Genomic DNA, 24,921 nt, shown 5'->3' with positions numbered 1-24,921 from the left:
TTCCTTCTGACGTGTTGATAATTCGATATTTGTTGATTTTAAGATGATCTATCAGCATCGGCCGTTAACTGTGCCGCAATAAAAGTGGTTGTTCCCCCTTGTGTCGACTCCAGAATCAACCGACAACTTTGTCAATAGATAATGCACATTTTTGTTTTCAAATATTTGAAGTGAATAAATATCATGTAAAATAAGAAATCGATTTATTGGTGAAATCTATATATATTTTACTACCTTTCGAAAGTTTGGGGTCTGTAAGATTTTTTTTTAAAGAAAGTAATACTTGTTATTCAGCAAGGATCCATTAAATTGATCCAACTGACTTTTACATTATTAAATTGCTATTTTAAACTTTCTGTTTATTAAAGAATTCTCATATTTAAAAAAAAAAATAAGCAGCTGTATTCAACATTGATAATAATAAGAAATGTTATATTTAAATAGAAAATTGTATTTCATATTGTAATAATATTTCACAATATATGTTTCTGTATTTTTTATCAAATGGTGAGCATAAGAGACTTCTTTCAAAAACATTTTAAATTCTTTCCGATCCCACATGTTTGAACGGTAGTGCATATTTAATCAGTATAGCAATCTTAATCACCATTCAAATTCCATTTGATTATTTAAAGTCCAGAATTTGACATGATAACATTTACCGGTATTTGTTGTATTACTGTTTTTTTTAATCCTATAAGTTTATTCCAAGTTGTGTTTTAAATGAATCCTAGATTTTCAGTGTGGTCTCTCTATATTCTGGCATTATATTATAATAGGAGCATCTACTTTTTTAAAGACCCATATCAGTCAACCACTAATCGCTATATCACTGGAATTACGTTCAATGAATTAGCCAGTTGTTTCATTGAATGTGTTTTCTGCATCAGCTTAATGGTCACTCATTTTAGAGGGCATCATGGGAACTTTATTGAAGTATTGATAAGATGTTGCTGTCTCTGTCTACTTTCTCCTATCTGACAGCAGCTGTGTCTCAAAACCTAGCGAACCGCAAGCCTGAATGGCATTTTTGGGTTCCCACAGTTCAAATGTTTAGAATGTGACTGACGATCAGCTGTCTAGGTCGGCAGTTCACTCCGATTTGAGACTCAGCTGGCTTCTTTTTGTTCTTATGTTGCTCTCTGGTTACTTATATTCTCCTGTGTAGAACATTATCATTAACCTGAAAGCTAATGATAAAGCTTGTGCTGTTTTACTGGGTCCCTTCATACTCCTCCTCCTCCTCATTTCCCATGATTCCCTCCTTTGCAATGTAGCAAGCAGAGCAGCTGTTCAGTCAAATGAACAATCCCGTAAGTGTCTCTCTGGATCTGTACTAGCACATGATGAAAGCATGAGGACACTACACACTTAGTTTCTTTAACTTCAAATTGAACTTATAAAAGTCTAGATGGAATTCAACCTTGCTGGCTTAGAGAGCAGGAGTTGTAATTTATGATCTGCTGAACTTTAAGGTTCATCCTGTGATACAGGAACAAATATGTATGTTATGACCAGCTATTTTTGGAGGTTTAATATTGTTGTTGTAGTACCAATAGAAGCCTGCAGGATGAAGCAGCTACAGTTTATATTTTATATATGTATATATATTCTTCCATAGTTCTCATGCAATAGGTCTTAATATTTAATTTATGTTCATTTAGTGTTTTTATCATATGGAAACCAAACCAACGGGATAAAACAGAATTTAGTGTGATTCCTCGGCATTCTGTGAAACATGTTCAGAATGTTCAAGAACTGTATTGTTTCCTCATGCTTCCAGTGTTTACTAATCTGTTTCCTTGTAGTTAATACTCAGATACTTGAACATACGCATAAACACATTGCAAAGAATCTTACCACTGAACCATGGAGCTAAAATCCACATTTGCATGTCGCTTTGCATGTTCCTCTGTCTCGTGTGTTTAATTCCTCTCATGTCATGTGATCATTTTGAGAATCTGGAGTGTCAGCTTTGATGACAACTGCCTTTGTGACAACTTTTGGTTTTATGACCACATTATCTCGGATTATACTGTATATGTTGTCGCTTTCTTTAATTTTGTTTTGTATGCGATCAGTGTTGGGTGTAATTAATTACTTATCTAATTACTGTCATTTAATTACTTTTCCCTTGAAAAAAATAAAGTGTAATTTTTCTATAATTTAATAACAGTTACTTCTGATTTAACTGCATTAAATACTCAATAGACTAACAATTCTATGTAAAACAATAGTGGATTTAACATCAACATTTAATGTTAAAATTTATGCCCATAATGTAACCTTCTTCCTTTACACAATTTGGTTCAAAAATAATTTATGCAATTGTATATTGTTTATTTGAAAGAATCAAAAGTGCAGTTCCATGTCTGTCCCTGTATTGTTCAACTCAAGGTTGATATGGGATTTATAAAGTGATTAGTAATAAGTAATCCAATATTTTTTAGAGAGAGTAATGAGTACAGTAATCTAATTACTCTGTTAAAGATGTAATTAGTAGCTAGTAATTAATTACTTTTTTTAGAGTAACTTACCCAACACTCTATGTGATCCATTGTGCCTTCATTTTATACATGCTGATGTAAACTGTGTTTTAGAATGCTTGTAGTGTTTTACAAACTAAGCAAGGCTGCGTTTAAATATTGCAAAGGAAATTATGCATAATTGCAACTTCTTCGGTTCTACAGTTTTTAACTACAGTTTCGACCGCAACAAGCCAACTAAGTAAATTTAACCTTTGGAGTTTTTGCATTTAAAGCTTGGCTGATTATCTGCTTTGTGGAGCCCAACGACGCCTCTAGTCTAGCGTATGTGTTGGCATTCAGAAATGGGAATGTTTGTTGATTCATTGATTTTGATTGGCTGAGTTTCTATGGCGATGCCTTCCCGTGATCCTCACACAGAAGGCCCACGAGGTCGAGGTGCAGCAAAGCTCACGTGGGAACCCCGAGTATGTGGACCGGGTCAAACTTCTGGAGAAGGAGGTGTCCTACTACAAAGATGAGTCCGGCAAAGCCCAGAATGAGGTCGAGAGGTTACTGGATATTCTGAGAGAGGTGGAGACGGAGAAAAATGACAAAGATAAGAAGATTGCAGAACTGGAGAGGTAAGGACCCTTTTTTTACTTGCAAATGCTTTTGGAAGTTTAAGGTTGAACATTTAAGTCACATCAAACATTTGGACACACTTGATTGAATTTGTTTTCTTGTGCAGACTGCATTTTGATCTAAATACTTTTACATAAATAATTGAAATTAGTTTTGTGGAAAATATAATTTGTTACTATGTATGCATTTATTGTATTGTAAGTATATATGAAATTAATTGATATTAACAAATTAATAATTAATAAATAAAAAGGTTTAATTATTTTAAATAATTGAGTTGGCCGGATAGTAAAATATGCATTTCTTTAGTAAAATAAAATTTTAATTCAAGTTTTTATTTTTCACAAAAGTGTCTTCCAATACGGTTTAAACTGCATCCCAAGATGCACCTCCCGTGAAGAGCTGGAAATCACACAAAGAAGAAATTTGAGATATAATATGAAATATAAGATAGTGGCGACAGTCTTTTATTCCCTATTGTGATGTATATCCGAAAAATGAATGAAAAAATGTAGGGCGGGACTTGATTTTGTCCTTTGGGAATTGATTGGATGGTTGTGGTTTGCTATTGGTGGATCTCATGTAAATGACAGGTTGCCCCGCCCTCACGCCAGTTAACACATCATCAGAATGAAAATACATACGCTGACAGGCAGTAGAACATTGTATTATTGCATTCGGACCTACTGTCGGCCTACCCGGCCTTTAATGATTCTACTCTTATTTTAAAATGTTGAAAGTAGTAAAAAATAAACAATGAATAAATCTGTTTTAACATGTCCCTGGTAGTGTAAATATAAGATTTAACACACTGAAACATATTTATGAAGCAGCATCAGGACTGATCTCTCGTTGTGCCGTTATCCCGGGCCTTGACAGCATCAGTTGACAGTTTCTACTGTACTGCTAAATATACAATTCTGCAGGGATATAACATCAAAATGCTGATGTCAAAGACTGTTTTGCTACTGATGCGGTATAAACCGCGCTGTGCTCTCAGAGCTGCCGTCAATAATGCATCTCCTACAGGGGAAATATGATGATGACTGCAAATATTTATGCTGTTTCCTGGAAGCATGCATTCATGAGGTCATCAGCATTCTGTGCGTTTCTGACATGTTCTGAATATTGATATCGAGCTTGTGTGTAGTGGTTGTGAATTGCCTCTCTTCATACGCTGTGATGACTATTCCCCACAAATCTATGTGTGTTTTGGCATGTACATGTACATGTACAACTGCCTCCGTATCTCTTCTTTTAAATCCTTCTATTTAACGTTAGTTGAGTAGTTCATTAGACATCAGGTCCATGCTACTGTGTGTTCGTTCGGGTCATACATCATCCTAAATGGCCGTTCACACTAACAGCAATTTGAAAGTGTCCATAAATCATTGACGGACCAAAGTTGTGAAAGGTTATATGTAATGCAAATAAGCAGTAATACAATGTGCTGACTACCAGTGAAAGTGAAATTTTACGCATACATATATAACAATAAAATATGTATTTAAAAATAAAATTTAAAATATATAAAAATTATAAAATAATATAAAAAATTACTTAGCTGCTAATATTTTATAATATAATTGTTACAGGTCCCGGGCAGTCGGGAGGACTGTAACGTTAAGCAGTTTAAAAACTTAAGAGTAAATGAGAGAGAGAGAGACAGTAGTTAGTGGTTGCTAAAGGTCCTCGTTGTTGTCTTTTAATCAACATTTTACTTCAGAGTCATTAAGACACTTTGAATCACAGGATTCATAAATACGGTGAAATACATATAGATACTTAAATCAAATCACAATAAATAAGTAAATAAATAAATAAATTGATGCACTTTTAATTGTCTTGTTTACAATAGCCTATAAATTATGCAGTGCTGCAATTGATATACAAACTTTTTTTTCATTATAAAAAAGCAATAAAAATCACTGTCAGTGTGAACAGCCTTTATACTAGTTCTGGGCATCAGACAGTAAGTTCAGTTCCTCTTCAGCTCTGGCTCAAAGTCTTGCTGCTTTTTCTCAGTTGACGCTCATGCTTCAGTGTTAATGTGGTTTGATTAACCATGTGTGTTTCTGTTTTTTGTTTTTTTTATTTTTACCGTCTTGCCGACTCTTTCTCTGTTCTGTCTTTCGGTCTTTCTCTTTTTCCGTCCTCCTTCTCTTCCTCCTGTTCTTCCACGATCCTTCGTCTTCTGTCATTAAACACTCATTTCTTGTTCATCATTTCTTGTCAATCTTCATGTTCTTCCTGTCCTGCAACTCTTCTGCATTTCCGTCATTGGCTACTGAATTCCTGTCTTTAACCAATTGAAATTAAACATCATCCATCCATCCATCCATCCATCCATCCATCCATCCATCCATCCATCCATCCATCCATCCATCCATCCATCCATCCATCCATCCATCCATCCATCCATCCATCCATCCATCCATCCATCCATCCATCCATCCATCCATGCTATCATTCCTTCTTCTTCATTCATGTTACCTCCATCCATAACCTCATAATTCATCCGTCCTTGACTCTGGCCCAGCCCCCCTCCCCCCGCTGCCCGCCCCTCGCCCCGCCCTGGTGGCAGAGCCCCCTCTGAGCCTCCCCCCTCTGTGTCCGCTCCCCCCCAGCAGATTGGGGGCATGATGTGGGACTTCCTGGGAAAGTGAGTGCTCTGTCCTGGCACCACGGCTCGGCTGCATTTATCTGTGTGGCTGTTTGATGCCTTGATGTCCCTGTTGCACGGCTGTCTCTCATTCACTGGTTTTTCTAACAAAGGAAAGGATGGTTTTATTCCTTATTATGTTGTAAATATGTGGCAGATTGCATTGATGTAAAAATCAGTGGACTGAGACAGCTCAGAAAATAAGATGCGTGTATAATGTGTTTTGTGGTTGTGTATGCCGTTTCTTGTGCATGTATAGGGCTCTCTTCTAAACTCCAGTGAGATGCCTCACTGTATACGTACGCAGCATCCTAAGTAAGTTGCTCACAATTGCCATCTTGATCTCGTCACAGTGCATTCTGGGACTGTTCGAAAGTTTGTGGTCAGTAAGAATTTTATTCATTTTATTCAGCAAGGACACATTACATTGATCAAAAAGTACAGTAAAGACATATTTTTCAAATCAATTCTGTTTTTTTAAACTGAAAAAAAAAAATAGATCATGGTTTCCACAAAAAAAAAATTCAGCAGTGAAAATAATAAATGTTTCTTGAGCAGCATATCAGCCTATTAGAATGATTTCTGAAGGATCATGTGACACTGAAGACTAAAGTAATGATGCTGAAAATTCAGGAATAAATTAGATTTTCAAAAATATTAACATAGAAAATAACATAGTTATTTTAAATAGTAATAATGTTTCAAAATATTAAAGTTTTTACTGTATTTTTGATTAAATTTAGTCTTGGTGAGCGTAAGAGACTTCTTTCCAAAACAAAACCACAAACTTTTGAATGACATATTTAAAGGATACATTTAATGCTTCCTTCGTCATTTTGGCTTACTTACTCTTATTATATATATTGCTGTCTACAGTTTGTTTGGAACATATTATGAGCACCTATAGTGCCTAAAATATATTGCTTAGGTAGGCATCTCACTCGGCTTTGGAACAGAGCTTATGTGTCCTTTTTATCATTATATCTGTTCTATAATGTGTTTTTGTGCAGTGGATATAGAATTTGCAATATCTCAGTTTTAATCTGTTTCAGCAGCACAAAACTTTTTTTCCACATTGTGTCAGATGTGTGATAACTGCACACTTGATATATCTGTGGTGTTGATGTTGGCATGGCAACATGTTAATGTGTAGTCATACTTTGAAAGTGCACCAAGATTAAAGGGATGGTTCACCTAAAAAAATAAAAAAATAACTTACGCTCATGTCATCAAGCTTATCATACACATATCAAGTCAAGTCACCTTTATTCAAATACAGTAGCGCTTTATACAATATTGTTTAAAAGCATCTTTACAGTGATACAAAGATTTCAAGGACAAGAAGTTGAAAAAATTAACAAAATTAAGTTCATATGACTCTCATCAAGTGGTTCATGTGACTGATGCATTATATTCCAGTCTTTTGAAGTGGATTTGTGTAAGAAATAAATTAAATTCGAGTCATTATTTACTGAAAATTAAGGATGAAGCTATATTGTACACGAAAAGTACATGAAAGTGAGTACATGACAGTCATTTTTATTTTTAGGTGAACTATTCTTGAAATTAGACTTCAAAACAGTGTTTTTCCCCCTCATGCATTTGTTAACTAATGCTATTATCTTGGTGTATTTTATTCCACCCTGCTTATGTGACATGTTAACATGTTCTGGATTTGTAACTCTATTTTGCACACACACGCTTCTGTGTTCTCTGTGCTTGCCGCTTGGTGTCGCTGGCATACGAGGGCTTTGGCAAGGAGCGGAGCCCCGTTCCCTGACCCTTGAACCCCCATTCCACACGCTGATCTGCATCCCCTCTCCTCTCTCTGCTTCCTAACATCATCTCTCCTCCCTTCGCTCTCACTCTTCTGAATGATCCACCCACCTCCGGATCCCCTCATTCCCCCCGAAACGGCCGTCTCACTGTCCTGCCCCGCTGTGCTCTGTGAACGAGCCGGGTACTTTAGGTAGGGTCTGGTGTGTTCCTCACGTAGGTTTGCACCCTCATGCCTGAGCGCTCTTGCCCCGTTTGCCCCCCGCGACCCCTCACTGCGGCTCGGCTGGTTGAGCTGCTGCATGTTGGCACTCTCACGGGCCCCTGCAGATCTGAACACAGTGGTGAACCACTGACAGTGATGCTTTGAGATGATGGTGTCTTGCATCCTGTCTTGTTGATCTTATAGGAGCCATTTTAAACCAGCCGTAGTTTCTCACTTGACTCTTTCCAGCTGTTTTCTGCTTAGTTTCTGAGAATTCTAAAGTTTTATTTCTCCTTTCCTTCCTGTTTGCTGTGTTGTGGCTTCTCTTCCTTCCCGTTCCTGCCCTTCCTGCATCCTTCCTCCCTCTTCTTCCTCCACCGCCAGTCTTGCTCCCAGGTAAGTTGGGTGTTCCTCAGGTGTCCAGCCTCCCTTCTGAGCAATAGCCAAGCGTGTTTCGTTCATGTGATAATAACTGAGTCTCATTTCATGGTGTTATATTGTTATTAGCACTTACTAATCACACATACACTGATACCAAAATGTGTTTAGACACTGAAGACACTATTTAAAAAGTCTGAATGTTACATAATGAAGTTTCAAACCAAATTTGGCATTTGCAAAAACAATAATGATATGTTAAGTGGAGCTCAAGTAGAACTCTCTTTTTTCTTTTTTTCCCAATATAAATATGTAAACATTCTTAAATCAAGATTCATTACTTGAGAAGCAAATTAATAAAGACTTTTGTCTAAAAAAAGGATAAAATTTTTAGTGACTTTATGCTTAAAACAAAAAAACATATCTGCCAAAATAAACCTGGTTTTCCTTTGCATTGATTTTTTTTCTTACACCACTTGCAGCTATTTTTTTTTCTTATAAAATATTAAATCTAAATATATATATATAATTTTTTTTTTTTTTTTTTTTTTTTTTTACAAAACAACACAACAACATAAAGAGATAGTCCACCCATAACATTACAATTCTGTCATCATTTACTCACCTTCATGTCATTCCAAACCTGTAAGACTTTCTTCTGTGGAACACAAAAGAAGATTTAAAGAATGTTGGTAACCAAACAGTTTCAGTAAAAAAATTCAATGGGTACCGACACCGTTTGGTTACCAACATTTTTCTTCAAAATATCTTTCTTTTGTTTTTCTTCTCTTTTTTTGTATTCCGCAAAAGAAATACAGGTTTGGAAGGACATGAGCGTGAGTAAATATTGACAGAATTTTTTTTTTTGGATGAACTATCCCTTTAATTTCTTAAGTTATTTCCTTCTCAAGTAAATGTATCTTGATTTTTACTGGAAAACAAGACAAAAATACGGAGTAAGAAAATAGTTTTTACTTTTTCGGGCCAACGTGAAAAAAATTTGTTAACATGTTCTCAATATGATAATTAATTGAAATCCTTGTACTGTATCTTGATTGGTTAAATGGTGATTTGTGATTGCTATAAAATTAAACTATTCAGGTGACACACTGTATGCTTTTTAAGGCAAACCAAGGATCAAATTAAAAAAGGCCCGGGCATCAAGCTTGGCCCTCAGATGGACAAGAAAGGCCCTGGTAACATCTTGCAAGACCAGCGCAAGGATAATCCAATGGACAACCCAAAGGTGTGTGTGTGTGTGTGTGTGTGTGTGTGTGTGTGTGTGTGTGTGTGTGTGTGTGTGTGTGTGTGTGTGTGTGTGTGTGTGTGTGTGATTTTTACCTCTGTGAATGAATGATGCCTTTAAAAAATCCTCATCATTTTCCTGCACACGTTTTTCTTCATTTCACAGATGGAGGAGTTGATGAATGTTTTGGAGAAGACGAGGCAGGAGTTGGATTCCACCAAGCAGCGTCTGTCCTCCACCCAACAGTCTCTTTCTGAGAGAGACGGCCATCTGACCAACCTCCGCCAGGAGCGCAGAAAACAGCTCGAGGAGATCTTGGAGATGAAGTAAGAATCCTTGCGATCAGAAAACAGGATCTTAAATATTTGATGCCTAAATTGTCCTTTAGTGTACATGCATGCATATCTGAGACTGTCGGTTCCTCTCAGACAACAGGCTCTGCTCGCTGCTATCAGTGAGAAGGATGCTAACATTGCTTTGCTGGAGCTGTCCTCCTCCAATAAGAAGAAGACACAAGAGGAAGTGCTGGCCCTGAAAAGAGAGAAGGACAGACTGATGCATCAGCTCAAACAACATGTCAGTGAATTTATACTCAGATTTATACGCTTTTAATAACACATACTATTAAGACTGTTTAGGTATCATCAATTTATCATAGAGCTGCACGGATATTGACATCCTGTCCAGGGTCACAATTTTGGTTGTGAATACTTATGTACAGTACATCTGATTTTTTTTACATTGTCGTGTAGTATTGTTTGTAGAATTTTGAGGAAAATAATGAATTTAATCCATTTTGGAATAAGGCTGTAACAAAACAAAATGTGGAAAAAGTGAAGCGCTGTGAATATTTTCCAGATGCCCTGTAATGGATTTAATTGATTAATGTATTTTGTTGTACAGGGTTAAATATTTGCTGTAATATATATCTATCCCTTTCTATATGATTGCATAAGCTATCTAACTCTTAAAATAGCCAAAATAATGAAATATCCTGATCAGGCAATAAATTAAAGGACATAAAAGGCAGATTTGATGCTGATATACATTATTGTACATTCCAACTTTTCAGTTTTAAAGGGATGTTTTGCCAACATAAATTGTGGCTATACCAACTTTGCTGATTGGGAATGAGTAAAAGAAATGATTAGAAAATCTTCTGTTCTTCCTCTTTAGAAGGCATTATTGACTCCTGGAAATTGTGTCAAAGCAAACCGATTACATTTGGACAAGCTGTTTAGAGATGTGTTTTTCCATTCCGTGATCAGTCTATGTGTATATGCTGCTTGTGTCTTACTCTCTTTTTCTATCTATTTTAGACACAGAGCAGGATGAAACTGATTACCGACAACTACGAGGATGATCATTACCACCCTCATGCTCCACCTCCCCACATGCAGCCTCAACCCCTTCATCCTCAACCCCAACCCCAGCCTCCGTACCCACAGGCCCAGCACCCGCACCCACAGACCCAGCACCCACAGGCCCAGCACCCGCACTCACAGGCCCAGCACCCACACCCACAGGCCCAGCACCCACAGACCCAGCACCCACAGACCCAGCACCCACACCCGCAGGCCCAGCACCCACAGACCCAGCACCCACACCCACAGGCCCAGCACCCACAGGCCCAGCACCCGCACCAGCCTCCTTATCCACATGCGCCCCATCCCCAACACCCGCAGCCTCCTCCCCACCACCAACAACACCCGCAGCAGCCCCCCCAGCCTCAATACCCTCACCCGCAACACCCCCAGCACCCACAACCGCCTGGCCCACACCCGCACCAGCCCAGACCTCCACTGCCCCACCCTCAACACCCTCATCCCGGGGTCCCTCCGCAGCAGCAGCAGCAGCAGCATCCACACCCCCAGCACCCTCACGGACCACCACCTCAGCAGGGCCCCCACCCTCAACCCATCCCACACCCACAGCAGCACCCCCATCACCCCCAACACCCCGGCCAACAGGGCCAACAGGGCCCACACCCTCGACACCCTCCGCCACACCATCGGGGTCCAGGCCGTGGACCGCCTCATCCCGGACACCGCCCCGCCCCAGACCAGGTCGGTAACTCATCTATATTTAAATTGAAATGATTTTGTTTCTATTTAAATATTAATGTATGTTTTGGTCATTTTGTTATGCGGTAATGTCTTCGATAGTTTACTTTAGACATTGTACTATAAGTAACTTTACAACTAACGTGCCAACTAGAGTCATTAGAGTATTAGCAGACTGTCTGGTTAATATCTGCTAACACTTTATTTTGACATTCTACTGACTGTAAGTAACTTTGCAAGTACGTGTCAACTTATTCTACTAACCCTAACTCCTAACAGACTACTAAGGCCACATTCACACAGCAGCAGAATACGGTTGTTAGTCCTGAATTTGAGTCCGGTTACATTCACACAGTTCAGTTATTTACGGGAGTGACAACCCCATTCTATATCCGAACTCACACCTGTACACTGTACACCTGCTCGTGTCAGTTTTGTGTTCTACACACGACTCAAATGCTCCGCTCTCCACCCAGATATAAAACCTGCCATAGGTTAGTGAAGATTTGACACATGAACTCGTGGCTCAATTGGACTTTTGTTGTGACAATAGTGATAAAACTTGTTTTAGTTTTATGGATGTTGCCATCTTGGATATTACTTTTGTCGCTTTGTTTACTAATAAGAGAATACGGGCTTGACTCCCATTGCACATTCATACATGTACAGACAGTATTCGAGACGCTACTGTAAGTTACTGTTTGAACGGGACATTTTCAAAACTCACACCTGTGAGTAAAATGAGGTCGTCAATCCCAAAAACTGACAGTGTGAACGTAGCCTAATACTCTAATGAGATAATAAAATATATATATATGATAGTATCATCACAGCCCTAGATTAAGTTGGTCTTTTCAATAGATCTCTATATAATCTACTGCACATGTCACTCACTGTAAAACATTCATGAAATATACAACCTGCTCTTTCACCTTTAACTCATCTAATTCTCCTCATTTCATGCTGACCTCTGGATATATGTTGGGCTCAAAGGATGATGAAGAAGGAATTTGGGCATAACCATACCAAAGCTATGATGATGTTTTTTTGGGGTGAGATATTAATGATTGATGTCAGTTTTCTGGTTTAAAGTGAGTTTTTGTGGATAAAGTGATTTGTGATGGTTTTTCTTATTATGTTCCTTCTTATGTTCCCAGACAATTCAGTCACTAATGGAGGAGCACAGCCATGCCATACAGATGAAATTCTACATTGTTCACTTGGCCAGTCTTTACCTACACTCAGATTCACTCTTTTGGATGGGGCCATTTATTTCCATGCATTAAGGAAAGAGGCGGAGCATTAGTGTGAGTGGGAGGGCCAACGCTGGAGAAGACCACCTGAGCAGGTAAATACTATCAACAGAACTTCTAACTGTGTCTGTCTGAAATAAAACCATTTCATTTACAAATTTCATATACACTACCATATAATTTTTTAAAAATAATTAATACTTCCATTCAGCCAAGGACGCATTCAGTTGATTAAAAAGCACGAATGTTTTAAACATTGATAATAATAAATGTTTCTTGAGCAGAAAATCTGCATATTATAGAATGATTTCTGAAGGATCATGTGACACTGAAGACTGGAGTAATGATGCTGAAACTTCAGCTTCACAGGAAAAATTACATTTTAAAATATATTAATTAATCAACACGAATATTTCGCAATATTACTGTTTTGTTAGCTTTTACTGTATTTTTTTTATCAAATAATTGCATCCTTGGTGAGCATAAGATACATTATCTTAAAGATAATTATTCCATTTTGTTGTTTTTATTTCAGATGATTAAAAAAAAGTATAAATGGAAGTCTGGACTGAACAAACACAGTCACTTCCTGGTGCAGCCTTTTTTTCTAAAGACATTTGCCTTGAAGACTATCAATGCTCAAATCAAAATGAGACACTGCAGCTGCTCCTTGTTGTCTGGTTTCCACATGCGACCAGTGCATGAATCCAGCTGGCCCCTCCCCTTCTCCACATTGCCCCGCCCACTCGGATCTAGCTCCACCTCTTCGATGAGGCAACAAGTCAGCTTGCACTCATTCAAGCCTTGACTCTCGTCAGTCATTTCTCTGCTTTTTATGTGAAAATCCAATGTATAATAATACCATCTTATTAACTTCATTTTCTTTTTTTACTATCACATCTGCGTTTGCAGTTGAAATCTTAAAAGGGCAACTGTTGCCTGCCTTCAATTGTTTAGGTTTTATTATATGTGCTATACATATATGTACTTAGGTTTGAATATGCATGTAATTTCTCTGTGCCACGTTTAGCCTCCATTGTTGGTTCTTTAGTGAACATTGGACCTTATAGAGGTGGTATCTATCACGTCTTTAGAGTTACCTCAGTTGACCTTCAGAGGTAGTCTACTCTATGCAGAGTTCATTTCGTCTCACCGATTATAACGCACATAACATACACCATGCTAACCAGAATTTGCCCTTTCTTTTTGCTTGTGCTCCACTCCAAACCCCAAGCCCGGTTTGCGTGTCAGCTCTCATGCACCTATGCACCTCCACCCCTTACAACAGGGAACGTTTCTTATGGTGCTTCAACTGGTGCTCAGGCCCAAAAGAGATGGAGACAGCCATGGCTACAATCATCTCGGACATCAACTGATCTGTAACACTACATCCATGGCGCCATCATACGAGTTCTTGGGAAGATAATTGAGATGGTTTCCTAAGAAACTGCTACAGGTTGTAGTTGTGTGTCCCACAAAATGATTTTTTGTCAAGATGTCTGTTGACAAGGCCAGTCCAACCTGAGTGTCCCATAAAGGGAACGTCCTTCCTCCTTTAACGAACCGTCCCACCAGGTACTGGCGGAGCTACCCCAGATTTATCGTAACGTCTCAACATGGTGGCGAGTGCCTATTTATAAATAGATAGTAGATATATAGATAGAGATATACTAGCTAAATAAAGTGGGTCTACTGTGGTCAGACTATTGTGTCAGAAATCTAAGGAAACGTATTTTCCGGTGTGTTTGAGTTGTGTGTGTTGTCGTTGTCTGTTTGGCCCTCGCACTGCTCTCGTTACAAGATCTTGGCATTGGAGTCTGTGCGACAAAAAGGTATTTTGCCGAACGTTTGCGGAATCTAGTTTCTTGATCTTCAGCTAGACAAAGTGTTGTATAGAATATGTTGCACCTCACAAAAAGAACAAAAAAATTTAAATGGCAATGAGTTCTTTAAAAAAAAACTCAGCTCAAGCGCACTTGAGGGTAAAGCTGCATTTATGCTGAAAGCAAACAGCAGTCTTTTATTTGGCGAATTTTATCGCTGTCAAGTGTGAAGGCACCTTAAAGGGATAGTTCACCCAAAAATTTTAATTCTTACATTTACTCACCCTCATGTTGTTCCAAACCTATATGACTTTCTTCAGTGGAACACAAAACCAAACAGTTTTGGTTCCCATTGACTTCCATTGTACAGTATGGTCAAAAAATATAATGGAAGTCAATGGGAACCAAAATGTTTGGTTACCAACAATCTTCAAGTTCAAAATGTATTTTGTGTCCCAGAGAAGAAAGAAAGCCATACAGGTTTGGAATGCCATGAGAGTGAGTAAATGATGACACAATTTTTATTTTGGGGTGAACTTTTTCTTTAAGAAACATCAACATATTCAAGTGGAAGATTGTTTTAAGATGGCTGAGATATGTGAACAGTTGTTTTGCATTGTCTTATGTGTCATTTCACTGCTGTTGTCTGTAGTTGTGGAGTTTACATTAGGACTTTGGCGAAGCCCAAAATATAGCCAAGATCTGACTGTTAAAATGACCTGTTTGTGTTTCCATGTTGCGTTTAACATACTCAATTTTCAGACGCCTTCACGTTAGTTCCAGAACCTTACGTGTCTCTGTTCTGGAACGTTCCGGAACACCATCCTTAATCTGCGTTCACATTCTGCCGGAATTACCGCAATTAAAATATTCTGAGATTCTTTAGGCTCAGATATTCATTTTTATGGCAATGCTCAAACTTTGAGGAACAAAGAAAGTGCATTGTGCAACTTAAAATGACATCTCGTAAATTAAACTTTTAATGGTAAGCTAAAGGTCATTTTTGAGGTCGCTCATTTTGGTCGTTATGAACACGTCACAATGAGCTAGTCAGAAACTTCCCGGTAATTCTGATGATGTGAACGCATCATTGTCACTCGGCTCTAGAATATTCCTACGTTGCTCTCTTGAACATTTAACTATTGTGGTTGAAGAACACAGATCCAGAATATGTCCACCATGTGAATACTGCTCCGTCTTGGATGTTTCTGAGTCCAGTTTCAAACACCGGAAAAGTGTTTGATCTGATATTCTAATATTTATGTGCGTCTAACTGTCTGTCTGTTGTGCAAGTCTATAATTGTACTATTAGGCAAAGCAAGAGGACAAAAAATAAAAAAGACATCAGACGTTACCTTCTTGGAGACATATTGCAGTCCTCCACCTTCAGGACCTTTTACTACTGAATACTTGAAGTAGGGGGGTGATCTCCTGCCTTGGGAAGAGATATATTATACAGAACAAAGAAAAAAAGAGAAATGTTGACTCATGTGGTGATGATGCATGATTATTATGTGCCAACTCTGGGCTGTGGTGAAGACAGGTCTAATAGATCTCTATACGCAGAAATAAATATCGAAAGAAAGAAGTATCAGCCCTGTAGGCTCAAGACGTATATCAAAGGGCCTCCGGTTAGAGAAAAGGTCCGAAATAAAGAGAACAAAAATGAAGATGTCTCTCTATATTTATATTTGTTGTGTGCCAGTTGCATTGTTTCTTTTATTTCATGATGTCAAAAAAATGCAAACCTCTGGATAATACAAACCACTGTGACAAATGCCAGAAAAGAAATAGTAAATCTAAGAAACATTGTTTTTACTTTTTTAAGATATTTATTTATGTTATGTTTTTTTTTTTTATGGTTCATGCTTTTTTTTTATATGTCAGTTTGGAACTGTAAGATTTGTACATGGAATTAGTTTACTTTTCTTTTTCTGTACAGCACTGCAAACAAGTCCAATGTGAGTGTCAGCATGCTGAATGATACCGTGTGAACGTGGGGTTCATTTTCCCATGGTGCATCAGTCGTCACGGATGAGACGCATTGGCATCATGATGGTGTAATGTGTTTGAGAATGGTGTGTCCTCGCCCACATCTTCCCGCCCACTGCCAGTGGATTGCCCGTGCAACAAAATAAAAGCGTTCGCATGTTTTCGGGGTGCAGATCTGAGACGCTAAAAGAGTGTGGGATATGCTTGCATGATTGTGTCCGTGTATGCAAATAAGATTGTTACAGGGTGTGAGTGGCTGAGTGTGTGTTGCGGAAAGTTAGCGGTGCAAGAGCCTCGGAGGCGTTCGGTGTGAAATCTGTGTCATGTTCGATGTTTTTAAACCCTGTTGGGCTTTACTCAGAGTCCTTAACCTCCCTGATATTTGCTATTGTATGTGTTGTACTATCCCAAACTATTCTTGAGTGTCAGTCGGCTTGTTTATATCCATTAAATAAAAGTGACTTTCTTTCGGATATGCTCGGTTTCATTTAAAACCACAAATAAAAGTTCATTAGTTGAAGTTCAACGAGTGTTTTACGGTGTCCTCATGCAATTTTATATCAAATACACTACTGTTCAAAAGTTTGTTGACAGTGAGGTTTTTATTTTATTTGGGAAGGACATTCAATTGAGATTTTTTTTTTTTGACAAAAAGTTATTTCAAATGTTCTATTTTTACAAACACCACAGTTCCCACATAATATTAATATTATTATTTGTTATCAATGTCCCTTCAGCAGCAAATCAGCATATTTTAATGATTTCTGAAGGATCAGAAGACAGGAGAAACGATGCTGAAAATTCAGCTTTGCATCACAAGAATGACATTTTATCCAAATAAAAAAATATATTTTAATTTGTAATAGTATTTTACAGTATTGCTGTTTTTACCGTATTTATGATCAAATAAAAGCTGCCTTAGAGAGCATCTTCTTTCAAAAACAATCTTAACAACCCCAAACTTTTGAAAGGTAGTGTACATTTATTACGCTTAGAAAATAAGCTTTTATAGCATATGCTACATATTTTACTTAAAGCTGCTAAAAGCAATTCACCTAAAAATTCTCACAATGCACCATAAAAAGCGATTACCACCAGACGCTCACTATATAAAGTCAAAATAACTTTTCTTAACCAGTTAGTGCAATGCTGTCAGGCTAAACTGTTAGTTTGCTACCTAAAAACACAACAACACAATACAAAATTACATCATATAAGGTTCAAAGCTCTTGCTACTGCAATTCATATTCATCCAAAAAGTTATTCCAGATACAGGCAACTAGTGAGTGGAATGAGATTTTTTTTCGTTGCTTGGGCCATTTGATGTCAACATACATTCATCTCATTGTGTAACAAATGGCCCAACTCCAAAAAGTAGCAGACTTTGCAGAAAACATAACTGCAAATAACTTTGCAGGCCCCTTTTGTATTTATCTCCCCCTCAAGATGGAATCTATCAGTCGGTCGCTCTTATCAGAGAGCCAGAATCCAGCCATGGCCGCCAGGGCCCCCATAAAGATGGAGGTGAACACCAAGTCCCCTTTAGCCGCCAACGTGGCCAATGCGCACAACACCACCCCGAAGAACATCTGCTGCAGAACCTCGATTTCATCCTCCTGAATGTCATCAAAAAACCCCTTTTCTGCAGAATCTGAGAAAAGATACAGAAAAGATAGAAACATACAAGACCATATAACAAAACATGCATTTCAATTATTCAGTTTAAATGCACTGTCGTTAAAATGACATAAACAATTGGTGCAAAAAGAGAATATAGATATCAATAAACCACTTCAGAAGACATTCTTTTTTTTTTTTTTTAAGAATAATGTGCATTAATGAATATAAGTGGAAAGTACACAGGAACATTTATTATTAAAGTAAAGTTCAGTTTCAAGTTTTCTTTAAAAATAAATATATTTAATAAATATATTTTCAGTAACACTTTAACATAGGTTACTTTCAATTACTGACATCAGTTAATGAACTAACAATGAGCAATATTTGTACAGCCTTTATTAATCCAGCAATAAAAACAATATTGCTCGAAAATTAGCTCATGTTAACTAATGCATTATCTAATGTTAATGAATGAAACTTTCCCTTTCGTTTAACAGCATGTTGGCTCCCAAGACAATAAAGTTTACAATGTAGTACAGGTTTAGCAACTCATGAACACAAACATGAATACTTTCTCTCATATTATGTAACAACAAGCACAAAACATGAGTTACATGAAACTGCAAAAGTCTTTTGGGACAGATCTAATTCAGCATTTGAAGTTCACAGCAGGCTTTTATAGTTCACCAAAACTAAAACCACAAGAAATATTGTGGTTACACTTTATTTTAAGGTGACATAGTTACATTGTACTTACTCAAATGAGTACTCAGTAATATTAATTAACTACATGTACTCACTATAGAGTTAGGATTCATCTAGACGTACTACACTCGCCGTGTTGTCATTATCATCCAGCGTCAGTTACGTCACTTCACTGCCCTTCATTAATCCTCTCCCGTTGCCTCATGGGACAGTGAAGTGTCCATCGTACACACACTTCAGAATCTCACAGGAAGAAGTAAGTCACCCAGTACTTTTTGCCTGTTTTATGAGTACTGTGAATTCAGACACTTCTTCTGTAACATACTGTTTTTCGCCTACTACCGTATATAGTGTTCCCAGCTCACCTGCGGTCTGGCTCCTCTCACAGGTGTTGCCCGTGCGTGTGTATCCGCCGGCACACTGACAGTGAAAAGACCCCTCTGTGTTCACACAGAAGACATTGACACCAGGACAGGCCAACACCTCCTCAGCACACTCGTCTATATCTGCAGGAGAAACAGAATACAGCTGTGGTTTCTCAAACACACACCCAACCAGTATAAAACGAGGAGGAGAAAAGATAAACAGCTTGACAATTATAGAACAAATAGACAATTAAGAAATTATTTAATTGCAATATACTAATGATAAAATATATATTATAGCCACAAGATGGCAGCATTTCATGCAGAAGAACTCATTTGTGTCATTAACTAAGAGATTAATTCTCTGTTCATAGTTTTTTCAAAATTGAACAGTAACAAATGCATTCACATGTATTTATTTGATTAATGCCTTTTATTTATTTTATTAAGTATTTCTTTTTATGAATCTTATCAATCTCTTTTTTGGTCAATTTTAGTCATTGATATTCATTTAATCATCATTAATTGTTATATTCCTTATGTAGCATTTTTATTATTTTACATGTTATTCATTCATTTATATATTTTCTACTATATGCTCTAATATGTTTGATTATTTCCAAATGTAAGATCTCTGGTGTCTCTTCTGTGCGGTAAGATCGAGTGGGTGTATTTTCCATCAGAATTGAATATGCGATGTACCTTTGTATCAAAATGTGTCTGTTTCCATCTCTGCAGACACGAGATAATGCAAGCTCTGCCATATTCTCTCAAACAACACCTCGTATATCTATTTTCATCTATCTTACTACGAGTATAGAGGTCCTTCTTCCTCTATACTCGTCTGTTAGTACAATTTTCATATTTGCTTAATTCATTTGTTGTCTTTATCATTTTTATTTAATTTGTTATTCCTTATTCAATTGTGATATTTGACAATCATTGCATGTATGGATCTCATTGCATCAGAAACTATAATATATTTTAAATGATTTACTCCAGCTATTAATATTACTGTATGTCAATCAAGATAAAGGAACATCTTTACATTATTCAGCCAAACAAAGCAGATCTACAATGGGATTCATAAAAGAAAAAAGACATAGAAACTACTTAGAATTTCAACTTTATTCTAAATTCTGTTGTTTTTATTCTTACAATGATGTTTGTCTAAAATGTTGGCCGAATTCAGCCGACAAGAATCTCAAATGTGAAACTTTTGTGGACCTGATTCTTTCTCATTAAAAAATACAACTTGACCTTTGAACTACAGCCTACAGCGTTTTAGACTCATTCCGTACATGAATATCATGCATTCTCTGGCTGTACCACACCTATTCTGTTCTTCTGTAAACAGAAGCTTTGTGGTACAGTCAGAGAATGCATGATATTCACTTCTGGAAATGCTAAAACGCTGCAGGCTGTAGAGAAAAGTTCACGTTGTATTTTTTAATGAGAAAGAATCTAAGTTCAATTTGTATTTTATAGGTAATTTGAGAACAAACTTGAGAAAGAATCGAGTCCACAAAAGTTTCTCAACTCTAAATTCACCATGATATCAAAATGAACAATTCCAATTCCATTTGTTTATGGAATATTGCAGTATTTATTATAAATGGTTTATCCATAATTTTTTATTTTATTCATGCGCAATCAAAATAACTTCCCCTCCCTCTAGCAGCAACATAACGGCTGTCCGGAATCGCACACTTCCCTAACAGTATGTGAAAAACAGCATGTGACAAAAGAAGTACTGTATGTCCGAATTCACAATACGGTACTCATAAAAGAGAAGGCAAAAAGAACCCGGATGGACACTTTACTAACCCATGAGGCCACGGGAGAGGATTGGTGAATGGAAATTTGTGAACTGACACTGGTACTGTAGGTCACATGATAATGACAACATGGCGGATGTAGTACGTCCGGATTACTTTATAGAACATACTTTTTAGGACTCGCAAAGTTCTTATTCAAAAGAAGTACCTACACTGTAAAAAAATATTTTCATGATTTGTTATCTTTTGTCAAATCAACTTCGATAACTAATGTGTGAAGATAACATACTATTTTGAGTTTCTGTTCATTAAACCATTCTTCTTCATTGTATTAACTCAAATTTTTAGTTACAACGAACTCAAAATTTTAAGGCAACTTGCTTTTTTTAAGTTAAACCTACATTTTTTACAGTGTCAAGAGAGTATGCGATACGGCCATTTTCTCTTCTCTGAGGATATGTTTACTGGTGCGAGGACGAGACTATATAAGCAGCAGTTACCATGTCATCTCATTGACAAATTCTTCCGGCAGCTCAGTCCAGTAAATTATCTCTATCACTAATGCGCAATTCCATCATATGGGGGTTTTAACTCAGAGCTCAAGCTGAGCCTCAGGTTCGAGCCTCCTCCAAGGACAGCAAGCCAAGTTATTTTACCATTAACCCCTTATATCATCGGCCATTACATTAAAACAGTAATATCCTATACTAAACCAATATTAAACAAACATTGACAAACTATATATCATTTGAAAGCTTACAATCTCTAGTTTACATATTTGGTGACGGATTTTCAAAATAAATTACAGAGGAGCCGTAATTGATCAATTTGCAACAAGAATATTTTCATACTCCTGAGGCGTGTTCAGACCTTTATTTTGAAATAGTGATGAACATGAAAAATCATGAAAGAATGGTAGAAACCTCAGTTTGTTTTCCAAGAGTTCAAAAGATAGCATCCATTCAATTGTTTTAGCAAAAAAGGTCTGAAAATGTTTTAAATATAAACCATCACCATTTGTGATGTGGCAGCGAGCTATAATGCACACACGTGTTCTTTTTGTGTTTCTTAGAGGTTGAATTCATTTTAAAATCTGTCAAACTTTTGCCAAACCATGCTATACTTCTGAATAGGATTTTTACTTCATAAATTGTATGAAAATTGTAAAAAATAATGGTTCAGATCACTCAAACAACATTTGGAAATGGTGGCACCCTTATATGGGCAGTAATGTCAACTAGTGGGAAAGTTTGGTACTGCGCCCAAATTTGAGATATCAACCTAAAATTTGAAACACAACTTGTTCAGATTTTTGGCTTTGATTTTTTTTGTGCATTTTTAGAGTCCTCCAGGTTTTGAAAATATATATTTTTATATAAAATATGAATAATTAAATTTTATTCCAAAATTCCAAATTTAATTCCAAAGCATTCTTGAATTAAAGCCATTTAAGTTCGGAATGTGCATTTTCATGTCTATTTAAAAAAAGGGGGGTGTGCCGCTTAAGGGGGTTAACCTTTAAGGCTGAATGGGCAGGCGAAATAGTGGATTAATTTTATACTCCTAGTTATATTTTATACTTCAAAGACTGAAAAATGACACTAGTTATATGGACTACTACTCACCTAAGCATCTCATGCCTGATGACCTGAAACCAGGAGCACATTTCTTACAACGGGCAGCTCCTCCACCCATACAGCCAACACAGGCCTCATCACATCCTGGAGAAATGATAAAACAATATAAACTAAATAAAAGGAAAACAGTGTTATCAAGAGTGTTACTCTGGTTAATGTGTTAATGATAAAATACCTCTAAGAGAGTAAATCCCACTGACCTTTGCATTCATAAGAGCCGTGGGTGTTCACGCAGTACGTGTTGTTGGGACATCGATCCAGATCCGTACCACATTCATCAATATCTGTCAACGTAAAAGAAGTGAACCTCTGAATGAAATGGAGCATGAGGAGAATCAAGGTTACACTCTGTTGATCGTCTTACCCACACACAGGTTGTCATGCAGGATGAATCCGGTGTGGCACTGAAGGCACTGGTCTTTCTCTGGCCCTCCGCATGCTTTGCAGTGCTCTGAGCAGTTCTGACCCAAAGCGAGATGAAAAAGGGCGAGCACAGTAGACAGGACGAACATCCGTGAGGGGGACATCACTCTCCACGCATCAGTGCAACCCTTCAAACTCACACTTTCCTCAAAGTATAAGCTGGTACGGAGACGTTCAAATTAAAACTCCTTGTGACGTCTGATGATTTTAAAAACAGGAATTTGTTCCTGGAACAAATGGATCATTTGGAAGTTATCCAAAGCAGCTTAATTATATTATTCAAAGTGTTTGAGGTGTAAGAACTTATATGTTAAATAAATCAATTATGATTTATTTATTTTTTACCTTAGCTTAACTGTTATTTCAGTTGTGATAATTATTAAAATTATTCTTTAAATTATTAAAGGATTGCATTTATTAAAATTTAATTAAATTACGGAAATTATGATTTTCTCATTTCACATTTCTGTTATTGTGCATTGTACATTCTTATTGTTTATTTTCAGACTGAGCTAGTTTAACTTTATTAATTCAGTTTTATTCGAATTTGTCAAAACACAAATATAAAATTAAATTTATATTGGTGCTTGACCTTGACTTGTATTTTACCCAAAGTTTATACATATCTTTTTTAGAGCGTGAGTATAAAGTTATATAAAGTTTTGATAATACTTTATTTTAAGGTAGGTAACTAGCCTACACTTAAAATTAAATTATGCATAATTACAAGTAGCCTAAACCCAAATCCTAATCGTATTACAAGTAGGCTAGCCTACAATGTAACTACGTCACCTTAAAATAAAGTGTAATATAGGGCTACGTTTTTAATTAGGCTACGATATTTGATTAGATTCGTAAAAATTGTTAACAGGAAAATGATATTTAGCCAGGCTATATTTTAACCTTATTTTGATGCGTCGAAACGAAATTAATAAGCAGAACGCAAAAGTTTAGACAAGTTCAGCATGGAATTCGTATTTGAAATACTCACAAACATACGACATGAGACTCGAGAGTGATGGTTGGGATGTCCGTAAAACCAGTTTTACCAGTTTCCGCTTTTCGGGTTCAGGAGGCAGGTCACTCTCTCTCTCTCTCTCTCTCTCTCTCTCTCTCTCTCTCTCTCTCTCTCTCTCTCTCTCTCTCTCTCTCTCTCTCTCTTTCTCTCTGTGCGCCGTTTGACGGATAATTACAAATTATATTATGGCGAAGACGGGCTTCATGAATATTGCATAGGATATTCCAGCATCGACTGATAAACGAAAAAGCTTGCTCATTAAAATATATGAGGTGCCGTGACAATCCTTTAGTGGTGATGCGTTGTCTCATGAATATTAAGAGAACGTCTTTGCTAAACTAGCCTACTTCCTATGGGAATCACAAATGGTTGACCAGCGCGGAGGAAAATAACACACACCACATGACTAGATCGGATAAACGCGGCTTCAGGGTCATTCTGGATTTTTTTCTCTCAGGCTAGGCTACTAAAGAGAAAGTCTCTAGTTTTAAATAACCATAATAGGCCTACACAATAAAGATTTAAAGTTGAACAATTATTGTTTAGATCGATTATACCTGACTTTCGATTCATCAAGTCTTTATTCTGTTTCTAAAGAACTTTTCTTCAGTCATGAACGCGCAAAACCAGTGCAGCCGGACGTCGCGCGCGACACACTGCTCTCTTCTCAAATAACAGCGTGTATTTTTAGCAGCGGCTCTGGTGGCTACAATATGTGTATGCTGTTCCCCTCCTGATCTTCTTTTTATAGACTTGCCTGATGGTTAGTCTTGTCTAAGTTGGTGTTCGACTTCGACTGTGGTTGGCCAGTCTGACCAGCTGAAGCATGCCCCAAACCTTTTTAAAAAAACAGCAAACAGACCAGGC

General features: G+C 37.2%; 2 protein-coding genes across 9 annotated transcripts in view; one reads left to right on the top strand and one right to left on the bottom strand.

Annotated features, from left to right (window-relative positions):
- Positions 1–14,606, top strand: part of erc2 (ELKS/RAB6-interacting/CAST family member 2) — a 50,638-nt gene extending 36,032 nt beyond the window's left edge. For 2 of the 3 annotated variants that reach the window (XM_079598553.1, XM_079598552.1), the window contains 9 exons: positions 2,907–3,109; positions 8,138–8,149; positions 9,257–9,377; positions 9,543–9,703; positions 9,806–9,953; positions 10,697–11,443; positions 12,434–12,492; positions 12,598–12,788; positions 13,229–14,606. In XM_079598553.1, the coding sequence (XP_079454679.1) occupies positions 2,907–3,109; positions 8,138–8,149; positions 9,257–9,377; positions 9,543–9,703; positions 9,806–9,953; positions 10,697–11,443; positions 12,434–12,460 (1,419 nt within the window). In that variant the 3' untranslated portion in view covers positions 12,461–12,492; positions 12,598–12,788; positions 13,229–14,606. Of the gene's footprint in view, positions 1–2,906; positions 3,110–5,649; positions 5,773–8,137; positions 8,150–9,256; positions 9,378–9,542; positions 9,704–9,805; positions 9,954–10,696; positions 11,444–12,433; positions 12,493–12,597; positions 12,789–13,228 lie in introns of all 3 variants that reach the window. The other variant, XM_079598554.1, reaches the window with a different exon arrangement.
- A 1,577-nt stretch (positions 14,607–16,183) lies between these two features.
- On the bottom strand, positions 16,184–24,807 carry creld1a (cysteine-rich with EGF-like domains 1a). 6 transcript variants are annotated; one of them, XM_079598567.1, is made up of 6 exons: positions 24,028–24,793; positions 22,978–23,263; positions 22,814–22,897; positions 22,602–22,697; positions 19,199–19,339; positions 16,184–18,159 (listed from the first exon to the last, which is right to left on the bottom strand). In XM_079598567.1, exons 2-6 carry the CDS (start codon positions 23,138–23,140, stop codon positions 17,939–17,941), a joined length of 705 nt encoding a protein of 234 aa, XP_079454693.1. In that variant the 5' UTR covers positions 23,141–23,263; positions 24,028–24,793; the 3' UTR covers positions 16,184–17,938. The 6 variants fall into 6 exon arrangements, with proteins under 6 accessions (XP_079454693.1, XP_079454694.1, XP_079454696.1 ...); XM_079598568.1 differs by having other exon boundaries at positions 16,190–18,159; positions 24,612–24,807; XM_079598570.1 differs by having other exon boundaries at positions 16,190–18,159; positions 22,978–23,234; positions 24,612–24,775.
- Between the last annotated feature and the right edge of the window lie 114 nt (positions 24,808–24,921).

Source organism: Phoxinus phoxinus (genome assembly GCF_949152265.1).
Source record: "Phoxinus phoxinus genome assembly, chromosome: 22".
Classification (NCBI taxonomy): domain Eukaryota; kingdom Metazoa; phylum Chordata; class Actinopteri; order Cypriniformes; family Leuciscidae; genus Phoxinus; species Phoxinus phoxinus.
The sequence above is the reverse complement of the archived record's forward strand: the minus strand, read 5'-3'. Positions and strand labels throughout refer to the sequence as shown.